Source organism: Vanellus vanellus, assembly GCF_965231255.1.
Source record: "Vanellus vanellus genome assembly, chromosome: 9".
Classification (NCBI taxonomy): Eukaryota; Metazoa; Chordata; class Aves; order Charadriiformes; family Charadriidae; genus Vanellus; species Vanellus vanellus.
In genome coordinates this window covers 8089221-8102720 of record NC_138914.1, presented here as the reverse complement: position 1 = coordinate 8102720, position 13500 = coordinate 8089221, and the positions used below count along the sequence as shown (strand labels likewise).

Genomic DNA, 13500 nt, shown 5'->3' with positions numbered 1-13500 from the left:
ACATTACTTATCCACTGGTTTGGTGGTTTTTTTTTTTTGTTTTTTGTTTTGTTTTTTGTGGGGGGTTTTGTTTTTTTTTTGAGGCGCTCAGTACAGATATCTTCTTTGCATACTTAGTTTTACCTTCAGGCTCTTTGCTACCCTCTCAAAGCATTCTATTTTGACAAACAGCCTTTGAATATAAAACCCCCTTCTGAAGCAACGCTTGTGTTTCATACACACGCCGAATTCCCTGCCATTCTCTTTTGAGCGATGCAGACAAAGAGAAGAATAAAGCACACCGTGTACACAAGCAGGAATAATGCAGGGATGACCAGCTAGGTGGTCAGGGAGAAAGGTTTGACAAAGAGTAGACAATATCCTCAGAATCAGCCCCAAGGCGGAACGTGTCTGGAAGGTATTCTTCCCGTGGTATTTCCAACAAGCAGGGTGCTGTGACAGACTGAATATTTTATTACTCCTCCCTTGTACTTTCACCTCCAAACTATCCATTTTGTCCATTGAGCAATAACATTCAGCATTTTGTTGCCTGAAGTATTCCATTGACAACACACTGTAACTACTGCGAAAATGTTGGTTGAAAATGTGTCTGTAGAGTGTTTCATTCTTTTTTATTGAAACTATGCAATTGAAGAGTGACAGATTCTAAATATCGCCGTCTTCAAAGAGAGATAAACTAGATAATCTTGCTTAGGAAGAGGTGACAATGAGTAGAACAATCAGGCTCAGAAAAATTGCAATCCAATAAATTTTGGCTAGCCTTCTCAGATGCTAGTTGGGCTCTGCTTAGGACTAATCCAGGGGAAAATCATACGGAAGATTGGACCCCCCTCCAGTTGGTTCAAATAAGGTCTACTAAGCCAAACAAGTGCTGGTTCTGCAACCCAGCAGGTGCTAATTTGCCCCATATGTTTTGGAAATGATTCCGTATCTGTTCTTGCTAGAGAGAAATTAATCACAGTATTATTTCTTCCAAGCAAGTAAGAATGCATTACAGATGAGCCACGCCATTTTATGCCCGATAGGTGCTGAACAGATGCTTAGTAAAAAGGAAAACTTGGCCTCAGCAGAACGCAAATGCAGCAAAGACTCTCTTGCCAAAGAAGCTGTTCTCCGTGAGGTCACCAACAACTGAAGACCGGAAGATGGATGTGCCAAAGGTTGGCCACCACAGGAGTATAATTACACTGCCTGCAAAGAGACAAAGCTGTGTTCACAAAGACCTGTCTACCTAAGTAGCCGATCAGGTTTCTTAAATATGTGAGCTCCACTTGATTTCCCCTCTCCTCCTGCACTCCTACCACTTCACTACTTTCCTTTGGTCCTTCTTCCTTTAAGTGAGTTTTTTACTTATTCACCTTTTCCTTGTAGCTTCATATGGTTTTCTTTAGTCTATCATTCCTCTGCATAGTGCCAGAAAAGCATTAACCTCAATATTAGCTGATTCTCAGAGCTGACTGATTAGTTCAGTTAAAGGATTAACACAGCACCAGAATGGCCAGACTGCATGAGACCAAAGGTCCGTCCAGCCTGCAGATGAAGAACAGAAACAGAAGAAAAGTGCACGTGAACACGCTGATCCGTTTGCCACGCCAGCTCTGAAATGCTCTTCCACAAACAGTCCATTGGCACCCTACCAGTTTCCCAAATTACAGATTACGTCTACAGATGTGCTTAGTGTTTCTGGACAGACCCTTCTTTCCCTAACTTTAATTGGTATTTTTAAACCCATCCATACTTACTGCCATATCTTGTAGCAATTAGATGCTCTGTAAGATAAATCACATGGAGAAATTGGTGTCTCTCTCTATCTATATATAAACTGGCAATACCATACGTTTTCAATAAAGATCTCCAAGAATCGAGGCTTTGTGCTGCAAAAAGCTTGTGCTGTTATGTTTATTTTGATATGTAAAGCTTTAACAAAATTTCTGAAAAATGATAACACACTGCAAAATTAATGTTGTGACTAAATAACGCGAAAACAAAAAAGACGAGCAAGAAAGCAGACAAGACGACAGGATCCTTACCTCTGATGTGAGCGGCTGCCCGTTTTTTAACCAACTGTAGGAAGGGTTTGGTTTTCCTTTTGCCTTACATTCCCAAAATAAGCTGTCGTAGAGAGACAGAAAGGCATTTTGGATTTTTTTTTCCCATTCCGGGAGTGCTGAAAAGAATATGCAAACCATTTTGAGCAGGAGAAAAATTATTTCGCTGGAGGTATGTTGCCATTAATTAATGAACTGAGCAAGACTAATTAGTATTTGTCCAACACGTTCTTATTATATTGCAAGTGAATTCTGCACAACAATTCCCTGGCATTAAACTGCGGGATTAACTTGGGAAAATGTTCAAGCCCAAGTGTCTAGTGGACAGGAAGTACATTTTTATTTGATTCATTTTATTTTATTCATTTTAATGGCCAAAATTTGCAGAAGAAATGATTTTACATGCCCAAAATTCTGGACGTACTTTCTGAAAGCAATGAGATGCCTATTTCTAGAAAACAGTCCTCCTCTCAAGGTACTTGAATCTGTGTACCAAAAATAGAAATATCAAAATCATTAGTCAGTAGCTAATAAAAATAATGGATTGTGAACATTACCCCTCTGTTTTACCCACATAGCTGAGACCATGGGTTCAGACCGTGGGTTCTTTGGTTGCAATTTAGAACACAGATATTACTCAGATGACAGTAACACTTTCTGAATACTTGTGCCACATCGACATAGATTTATTGCTGTGTAAAAGCAGAATTTGCAAGAATCACAGACGAACTCTGTAAACACCCAACTAAGTACTCAAGGGCTGAGCTGGAATCAGCTCGAGGCAGGCTGACATGTAGAATAGCTGTCGAGATACAGGCGAATATGAGACCTTGGGAGAACAACTAAGACCCACTTAAATTTGGGATAGACCAAAGGCATGTGCAAGCGAGACACTAAGTTGCATCCCTCTGCCTCTAGCATAAGTGGCTGGGACCTCGACGTCCCGTGAAAGGTTTTTGGCTGGGCTGTTAAATCATGATGGTGTAGTCTCCATACACACACACACACACACACACACACGGTTCTTACACAGAGCAATTTAAATTCAGGAGGAGAATCATTATCCTTTGAGACTGGCAGAACAAGGCGCTAGAAAGCCTCCCTCTACGGCATGACCCTGCGGGCAGCTCGTGACTGCCCCGACAAAGTACCTCGAGACTGTCCAACACAAGATTGATTAATGTGATGCCAAAGAGCCGCTTCCCGGAATGGGACAGTTCCTGGGATACAGCTCACCACGCTTAAAAGTGATTCTAATTACACATCATTTTTACTTCTCTGGGAGCCTAAGGCACGGGATCTAAGTATCACACGGAAAGCAGCAGACGCTGTCCGGGAAATAAACCCTATTTCCTAGAGACAAGCTGCCTACGGAGTAAAAATACCGCAGCACAGAAATTAAGCAAGAGGAAGTCAATTACGTGGATAATATACCGGCCCACTCGTAATAAGATAAAAAATTCTTGTGCAAAAGCTTCATGAATGCTGTTTATATATTTCACTACGAACAGCTATTAATTAATTTACAAAGCACATTTAATAAGCACATTGTTTTAGATTGTATTAACTGATCATAATTTTGTAATTGCCTATGCTGTTATCAATCATGTCCAGGTAATCTACTGAACTTAATTTTAATGGAACTGCTTGATTGATGTTCTGCAAAAATTAGTGAGCAGTGAGAACAAAAATAACCCCCTAAAAGCAAAGAAATAATTAAATATTCAAAACAGCAGCAGACTGCTCTATTCCTGGCATATATCTTGATATTCGCCATGGCTGCAGGAGACTGGTAGCTTATCAGCAAAGCCTGCATCTCTTTATTGGAAGAGATTTACTTAAAAAAAAAAATAAAAATACTTGCCAAGGCCTTCTCAACAGATGTTAATTGTAGGCTCAGTTTAGCTTTCTCCAATTTCTTTCTCACTGTTATGTTTTATTTTTTATCCTTCTCTTTTGAAAGATTCATGAGGTAAAGAAAAGATCTCCCTTCTTGTTCACATCAAAATACGTTGCTTTCCCTGGGTATTAACAACGGGACTAAAGAGCGTGTAATTCACCTTGGCTATGAGGGACCATCGTGTGTGAGTCAGATCCCAGGAAATTAACGCACGTGGGGCTGGAAAAGGAAAGTCAGAAGAGTTTCACAGAAATATTATTCCCCTCTTTTAGGCAAGGAGGAAGGCGAGGGAGGCAGTGGGATGAGTTTCCCCTGCTTTGCCCTCGTCTGTTTATGGAGCAATACAGTTCAGCTGGAATAGGAGATGAAATAATCTCACACTCACACGAACCAAAACCTCATGAATCCTTCCCTGATCCGCATCTGGGGCAGCACAGCTTTATGCTGCTGTGAGCTACTGAGAGCAAATCTTCTCGCCTGCCCTTAATGTTTCATGTAAATGCACCAGGGATTTCTTTCTGCCTCGTATTAACCTTTACAACTTCATCATGGCACAGCCCACATTTTCAATCTGAGTTTTAATGCAAAATATCTTTATTTGCTGAGGATGTAATTCAGTGAAGGTCACTGCAGACCTCCAATCATTTTTTAATCAGCTTAACCTGAACTACATTTCGTGTCTCCAGTAAGGGGCTAATAGACTTCATCTGCAAAATACATCTGACCACCATCATGCTCTGTAAGAAAAAATAAATGAAGAAATTAATCAATCTGCTTACCATAGACAAATAATTGACCTCTTGCAATGTTTCTTCCTCGAATGTTTCCTGCAACGCACTCATAAGAGCCTTCATCTTCTTGCTGAACATCTGGAATCTCAAGAACTCCTTTGGTTTTGTTGTGTTTGATTTTCTTTGTCAATGAGTTTCCATCAGACCTCTTCCAGCTAATACTAGGGACAGGACTAAATAATTATATTTCATAGAGAAAAAGAGAGAGCATTTGTTATAGCAGAGAAAAGATAATGTGAAATCCTTTCATAAGAGTAATAATATTTAAAAAAAGAAATAATTTCTGTTTCTAAGCGTGACATACAGAGGTTCCTAAGGCTGAGATTTTATAACCTGTCTAATTTATTTAGGGGCACAAGTCCAACAGTGGGATGAAGTCCTCAGTCAATTCTATAATTGCTTCTTAGGCCAATTTGGATTTTCCCTGCAGTAACTTACTTAGGGCTCGAACCTGCTTTTAAACACCGCGACACTGAAGGAATGACTTTGGAAGTCCAAATAAACACCATAGAAGCACTGAATTATTGACTGGTTTTCAGAACAAGCAAATTCCCTGTAGCATTAGAGGTATTTTCACACCTCAAACTGAGAAATATTGGACAAGAATTCAAAGGACCTAAAAATACCAATAAACTAGGTATAAAAAAAGATGGGAGGCGGGGTAGAGGAGGGCAGAGAGAATTGAGCAAGGGAGTGGAAAGCATGAGACATTGAGGCTGAAAAGAGATAGAGACAAAAGAGAATACTTATTGTTTCATGTTTTTGTACCTTTCTATCATTTTAATTTATGTTTGGATCAACGTATTCTATAACGTAAAAAAAATAGTCAACTGTGCAGGTGCCTATAAATACTTCTTGGATTTCTGGTAATATCGCCAACCACACAAGCCTCCCTTTCATGATCTATCATGTCACCAAAACACTTTGAAATATTAATAGTCTTGGATTTCACAGTTGCTTTCTGTTTCTGCAAACTAAAGTAAGCTGCTTTTTCTAAGCAGACGAGCAGTTACATTTTGAACAGCTTTTAAGAGAGATTTTGACTAAACGCTGACTTCTTTTCCATTGGAAGTAACATCAACAGCAAACAGTCGGTACTGAACTAGAAAACATAACTTTCGTGGGTATTAGAAGTGCACATTGCCCTCATCTGGCGTTCCCCAAGGTCTCCGGCCTGCAGTGCTGACGTACAAAGTATGTATTCCTTTTTAACAGAGGGTATACCTGCTCACACTTTAAATTATTTCACGGAATCATGGAATCATGGGATTTTCAGAGCTGGAAGGGACCTCTAGAGATCATCTCTATCCTATCTCTATCTAGAGATCATCAACTCCCCTGCCAAAGCAGGATTGCCCAGAGCACATCCCTCAGGACTGCATCCAGGTGGGTCTTGAAAATCTCCAGAGAAGGGGACCCCCCCCCCTCCCTGGGCAGCCTGTGCCGGTGCTCTGTCACCCGAACTGTAAAGAAGTTTTTCCGTGTATTTGAACGGAACTTCCTGTGTTCCAACTTGTGCCCATTGCCCCTCGTCCTGTCACTGGGAACCACTGAAAAGAGCCTGGCTCCGTCCTCCTTCAACCCACCCTTTAGATACTTGTACGCCGTAATAAGGTCTCCCCTCAGCCTTCTCTTCTCCAGGCTAAAGAGTCCCAGCTCTCTCAGCCTTTCCTCATAAGGGAGATGCTCCAAGCCCTTAATCATCCCTTAATCATTTTAGTCATTTAGGTCCCTGGTTCAAATCCTTGTTTATTGACCAAAGAAATCAAGTCACAAGATGAAGGTTAGGCCTAAATATCTTATGTTTTGAGTTTGTGTTGCGATGACGTTTGCAAGTTTACCCAAAGCCAGAAGAACCAGGACCCCGGAGAAGTGCGAGAATTCAGCAGATTACACAGATTGAACAGCTGCGCAGGTGTTAACAGAGTAACTACAGCCATAAAATCAACAGAAATAGACTGCATACGGGGCAGTTCACAGCCATTCCACTCTGATACAATGAATAACAATCCCATAAATTTGCTTAGATCTGCATTTAAGTGTGAAAGATGGGACGGGTGCACTGGAAGCCTGTATATGGTTTCCTCCTGCTGGTGGGAGTTCAGCTGGGCAAGGCAATCCCCAGGCTGCCCTTCCCCCTGCTCCCTGAAACAGAAACTCACAGTCCCAAGAGCACAAATTTAACCGAGGGATCTCTAAATGCTATTTAAGCAGCGTAATAATTTCTCTATCTACCTTACATTCCCCACCGTAACTGAACTGCCTGTGAAAATGGTTTGGACCTATAAGCAATTTGCTCCATATTTTGGTGTTTGCTCTGCGCTGGTATGTATATATACAGATAACTCCTATATACGTACACACACAAGTTCTGACTCTTACATGACCCCTCCAATACAGCTGAACGATTTCCCACAAATGGGAGCAACTGGGACATGCAGACATCATTAACCAGGGAAAGAGCTGGAAAGAGCAACTGAGATTTTATTCTTCTATTTCCCATTTCGGTTCAAGACCTTTATAGTTGTTTAAATCCCAGATCTTTTTGGACAACATTAGTTGTCATCACTACCTTTATTAATCGCCCTTCACTATGAGACCAAAACCTATTTCAGGTGCAAACTTGTTTAATATTGTTCCTGACAAGGAACGTACTGGGGATTGTCTGTGTTTTCTCCAGTGCGCCGGTTGGTCTGTTAAAAGGTGCTGTCTCCTCCGCAAATCTTGCGTGACATTATTCACGCAGAGTTTCTGCAAACCAAGTTACTTTTAGTTATTTAAAAGAACCACAGCCCTAGCGCAGAATAGGTCCGTCCCGCGATTGCCCTGCTCTAGTCAGGAAAGCAGCCAGAGGGGTTTTGCGGTTTTGCTGTAGATTGATACAGACGGTTGACACCATGAAGGAGAGCATGGCTGGCTTTTTAAAATGCTATTGCATATTAAACAGTGGGTGAATAGCTACCGTAGAACAGAAGCATGCAGCGCATTGAATGCCAGAAGCATTTAACTACTTACTTTAAAGGCATCTCTTCTGGATTATTATTTTTTTTTTAACACAGAGATTAAAGGAAACTAACAGCCATATGGGAGAAGAAAAACAACAATTAGATGCATTCATTCACGCTCCGCTACCTGAAAGTGCTTCACCTAAATATTTCCTATTCTATTAGCCATTTGTTTTCTCTTAGCACCGACTATTCATGAATAAGGCAAGTCTGCAGTGACACCAAGGCCAGAGGCAGAGCTCTGTGGAAAAAGGCCCCTTCTGTCAACTTGTCAAGTCAAGTTTACCAAGGTTTGAGCTGAAGACGCTGTCCTGTTTTCCTCCTCCACACCACATCCTTATAATGACATCCTCGGGGATGTTTCAAGGCGAAGTCGCCTCATTTTTTGGCCAAACGCAAAGGTGTTTTGGGATGCCCTCCCTCTGATGTTAACCGCAGCAGGATGGCGTAAAAACCTGAGAGTTCAGTTCATCAACTTTGCTGTGTTAAAATACATAATTGCAATAAATAGTTAACAGCAGTCTGTTCTCCTGCCAGGGAGTCTTGCACCAAGTGCCCTATTTTTATCAGCAGAGGGAATGCGTTTGTCAGGACAGCAGCTCCTCGTCAGCCTGAGCTATAGGTTAAATGAGCAGACTGCAGGAGGATCCATAGCTCAGCCATCTGCCTTCATCCTTAGGAAGGACCTTCGTTATCACAGCTGCTTGAGAACATCTGCATTTCTTCATGGACGTTGCTGACACCTCATTACCATACGCTTTCCAGCATCTTCAGTCACTGTATTTTGCAGAAGGCAGGGGTGGTTTTTTTGGCTTGTTTCACCTTCTGATGTTACTTTACATATTTATAACCAAATCTCTTAACAGCAACCGTTACTACAGGCCATATGAAACCTTTCAAGGTAAAAAAAAAAAAAAAACCCAAACCAAACACCTGAATTTAAATTTAAAATTTACTTTAGTAAAATTGCTTTTTGTAACAAATTTTAAAGGTTAATGCTGTAAAAAGTGAAACTGTCCTTAAGGTATAGGTAAATGTATACAAAACCTAGTTTAATAAATATAGCCTTGGGAATTTTTGTAGGATTATGTTGCATAATCACATTCTGTGGACGGCCAGTATCTGACATTGCTACACAGACCAGTACCTTCCCACGCAGGTTTGGGGTGATCCTGCAACTGGTGGGTCTTCTTTTTCACTTAGCCACTACCAATAATCAGATTAAAAGACATAACTGGTCGGGCCTAAAAAGTTTTGTAATATATAAGGAAACAATGACTACACTTTTTAAAAATTTATTACACTTCATAGACAAAGTCTTGCTTTCACTTGAGTAAATAAGAAAACAGGGCATAAATATGAGAATGTCTTTGTACATAAATCTGTAGTTTATTTGAAACCTTCAGAGCATCTAGGAGCACTAATTTAATTTGTATTCTACCATACAGGCAGCAGAATCACAAAACCATAAGTTACTAACTCAGAAAGAAAAGGTGATGGAAAATATTTTTTGGTTGGTGACAAGTCTTGTCACACTGAACATGAAATTAATTTGTCTGCAGCATTACGGCCCGCACCAAGATGAAAGTTCCACCTTTTTGCAGCAAAGACTCAGCAGCCGGATGATACATTGCATCTGTGCCTCATCTTTTGTCCTATGCATGTGAGGGCACTTCACAATAAAATTAAGTCTACGGCTTCGGTAAGGAAGACCATGCCTGGTTAAACAAATGAGACAAAGCTGAGGTTTGAAAGCTGCTATCACATCTGCATCAACTGCTGGCACAAGGGAGAATTAGGATCCAAGGGGCATAATAATTAAAGCACTCAGGCTTCTAATTATCCTGATGTATTACTTGGGAACCAGTAAAGAAGCACAGTTTTCTGAAACCCCATTCTCCTGTGGTCACAAGCCACTCACCTTAACTATGTAAAAGATGTTCCAGAGCTGCTTGCTTATCCCTCAAAGTTCAAATCTTAAGGTAATAGCTCTATCAGGAATGTGGGCTGAAAATAGGTAACTTCATTTTTGCTGGCAGAAGTCATTCATATATATATATATATATATGATTTTAGAATCCCATAATTGGTCTTTTTATAGCCTCCTACATAAACTCCTTGAGAACATACTAGAATAGCCACCTAATGAAGAAGTGAAGCCTGGTATTTTTATATAAGTTTAGTAAAGATGGTTGTTTGGAACCCCCTTGTAGCTGTGTGATTATCTACTTGTACTAACAGCCTCTAGAAGAAACCCTTCCCTAAATACATTTACAGGAATATGTGAGGTCTTCCCTTGAAAAATGAATATTGTGGGTTGAAAGAAATCCTGGTTTATATTATTCACATATGGTCTTTACAACCTCAGCTGGCAATGGCCCATCTGCAGGGATTCTGAGCAGGTTATTTCCCTATCTTCGAGAAGAAAGTGAAGAAAAATGTAAAACACAGATACAGTTTAATAAAAATGTGCACCAGACATGGAAACTACTTTGTTTATTTTCACTCCAGAAATTATTCTTATTTGTGCATCAAGAAAAAGTGATTTGGGGTGAAATCTAGAGAAAGAAGCTCAGTAACTCAGCTGAATATAACTCTCTCCATGGTATGCAATCCTCTCAAAGACATAGCGAACAATAATTTAGATGTACGGCATGATTAATATCGCTTCATCCAAAACATGACTTTTAATACTGGCATAGTATTAAACACTGTCAACATAATGAATATTAGTGCAGAACACAAAGCCTCATCTCTCCTATTAAATTGCCACAGGCTGCAGTATTTGGAACAGTCGAGCTACTATTTCATATTTCAGTTTTCCCTCTTTAAAGAATTAAGTATAAGGTGCATTCTTTTTCCTGTTTCGATTCCCCATGCCAATCATCACTTGCACGCTACTTACATTCCTTTTTACCCAACTGTATTTCCAACACTGTGAGGACTAATTTATTTTCAAAATCTTCTCTACTATTCACCGTCTCCGTTCTACAAAATAGGATTCTGAGTCAAGAGCTGGCCCAAGCGCTTTGGTCCATGCGGGCTCCATCCCCTCAAACCCTCTTCCCAGGAATAAATACCGACTCTTTGGCCCCCCTTATATTTATCTTCCTCAAAACAAGCCAGAGTTTATGCCTGGGCTAGAAGACCATTTGTGAGAGTCAGTCATGATATTTTCACGTAAAATGCAAAGCGAGAACTTCGCAACAGAGCTATATGGAATATATCTATCTACCAGTGTCCCCCAGCCTGGCTGAAGCAGTACTTCTTAGGTGGCTTTGAGTTCCCCCAGGTAAAAAGGCATCTTAAAACTCGGCCAAAAGTCTGACCTCTTGTACTTGCGTTTTAAATGTGGAAGTGCTTTTTGAGCAAGGTCCAATAGGTATGATTTGCTGTTCCATATAGAAAAGAGATGCTATTTCTCTAAATACCATAAAAGTACTTTCATTTAAGACTTTTGGAGACCAAAACCGCAGCAGGTTGCCTATAATCTGCCTTAGATGTGAAAGATTTCTGTTATTCATAGCGCAGAGGTAGTAGCAGCTGACAGCATTGTCTGAACCGGTGGACTAACAGTATGAATATAGAAAATTGTGGATAATGGGAAAGCAGTTCTGAAATCCAAGAGAGATAATAACCGTTAGTGCTCGTGGCAGATCATAGGTAGAGCTCAACAAATGTTGAGCTGAATTGATTTTAACATAAACAGACAATAGTAAGGGCTCAAGTTTTAGTGGAATTTAAGCATCTAAAGGTGCAGATGGCCACACTGCTGCATTTATGTGTGCCTAACTACAATTGTAAACAGCTGGAGGTAGGAAACTTCAAGCTTTTAACAATACCACTAATCACCTACATACCTTTAGAAATCTGGCCTTATCTGCTAAGTTAAGAGTATTTCACCTGCGCTCTGTTTCTCTTGCTTTATTCACATATAAATGGCAGCTCTGAAATAAAGCTTTTTCACTGATTGACACGTTAGTGCAAGTGTGGTTCAAGGCTCTGTTCAGAGAGAAAAAAAGCAGACTGAAAACAGTACAGTTCTGTATGAGACATCTAATCTAGCAATAAAACCTAGAGAGGAGAAATTCTCCAGCAACACCACTAAAGAGCCTTTATTCACAAACAGCACCTCTCAAACACATGCACTAGAGTAGATGCACATTAGCAGTACAATATAAAATAAAAATTGTGAAGAATGGATTTCTCCCCATAGATAACTGGTATTTACGCAGTATAACTCCAGGGAAGTATGGCAGCACTGGTTGCAGCTGCAGTCCTATGTATGAAGAAGAAAATGTATATTAAAGCTGCATTAACCCTCTCAGCCATTCCTTTTTCTAAGCACAACATAGACGGTTCTGTGGTCCCTGAGGGATTTCATTATCTACATGTCCTTTCAGTCCACCTTTTTTTTTCTTTAACCTCCTTAAAATGTTCTTAAAATGGCAAAACCCATGCACCACGTTAACACAACCCATCTTTACCCCTTCAGTAAGAAGGCACTGTTTTGTACATATCATTTACTCTGTTTTTGAAATGCTTTTCTGCAGTCAATGTATCATTGTTAAATGCTTTCCGTGCAACAGATGGAAATATGAAATGACAACTTGAAATGTAAAGCCTGCACTGACTCACACACAATTACGGAGGTATTTAAAGAGAAGTAGCTTGACAGTATTTGGAAAGGAAAATCAGCTTTAGCAGGAGCGTTCCAGTTTGGTACTTGTTTTGGGCCAAAAAAAAATGCATACGCCTTTGAATATGTCTCTGTAGAAGCATTCTTCATCCTTAAATAAAAATTAGCCCTAAGATTAGTTTATATAAAAATCTCATCTGAAAGGGAAGGCCATTTCCCATCTTATTAACTTTTTATTTGCTTTATTTTCCTACTTCCAGAGGAACATTTGATTAATCTGTGCTGTCTGCAAGTCAGGCTTTTAACCTCTGGGAAAGCTCTAAACACTTTAAAAGCTTACAGCCTTAAAACGGATCGTCAAAGTAAACTTAAACTAAATAGAGGTCAACAATCTAAGGTTATTTTAGCTTTTCCAGGGAAAATGGGTGCTCATTGGAAAGACTGGTTTTCGTAGGCTGGTTACATTTATTCAGTTAACCAACTGCTCTTTGAATACAGAGCACCTCTTGCTGTTTGAGTGCACTGCATCTCTGTAAATTAATACAACAGCGTAGGCAACCTGGGAAAAATATAGGCTACCACGAGCCTAATGGACCGGTAGATTTGGGCAGGAAGGACTAGTGCTGAGGATTCCCAGGGTCCCGCAGCATCGCTTTGGAGAAGAGGGTGCTGAGAGCCACGTGAACCCGTTCGATCCATTCTAGACATTCTCTAAACACAACCTGTTTCCCCAAGTTTCACTCTTAACGATGGTGCCACACAGAAAAACATTCCTGTTTTGATGTGGATTGGATGTGAATTGTCCAGTTGCACTGAATGCTGTAACCTGGAGTCAGGTCTCATCCCAGAGTTTAAACCACACTCGAGGAATACAGTCTTTGTTCTGGTTTTCCCTCCCTTCCTCACCCCTTCCTCCCCCCCTTACACTACAACCAAATGCACTTCAGTCAAGGTATAGTTTTTTTTCTCATTTCCTTGGGAACACATTACGCAGAAACAATCAAACCAAGGCAAGGTAAAAAAAAAAAAAAGTAAGTTTTACAAATTCACATTCTGACCAAAAGATTGTACTGTGCAAATTAAAAAGTACTATTGCTTCTCACTGCAGAACAGGGTT

The 13500-nt window shown here is 40.2% G+C and overlaps 1 protein-coding gene across 1 annotated transcript in view; it reads right to left on the bottom strand.

Moving 5' to 3' along the window:
- The window catches only part of LOC309675412 (contactin-6-like), a gene marked incomplete at its 3' end in the record, with an annotated part of 76957 nt that overhangs the window by 41967 nt on the left and 21490 nt on the right, over positions 1–13500 (bottom strand). The window contains exons 5-6 of the mRNA XM_082487727.1: positions 4728–4912; positions 2031–2167 (exon numbers count right to left, since the gene is read on the bottom strand). Coding sequence (XP_082343853.1) covers positions 2031–2167; positions 4728–4912 — 322 coding nt within the window. The remainder of the gene's footprint in view (positions 1–2030; positions 2168–4727; positions 4913–13500) is intronic.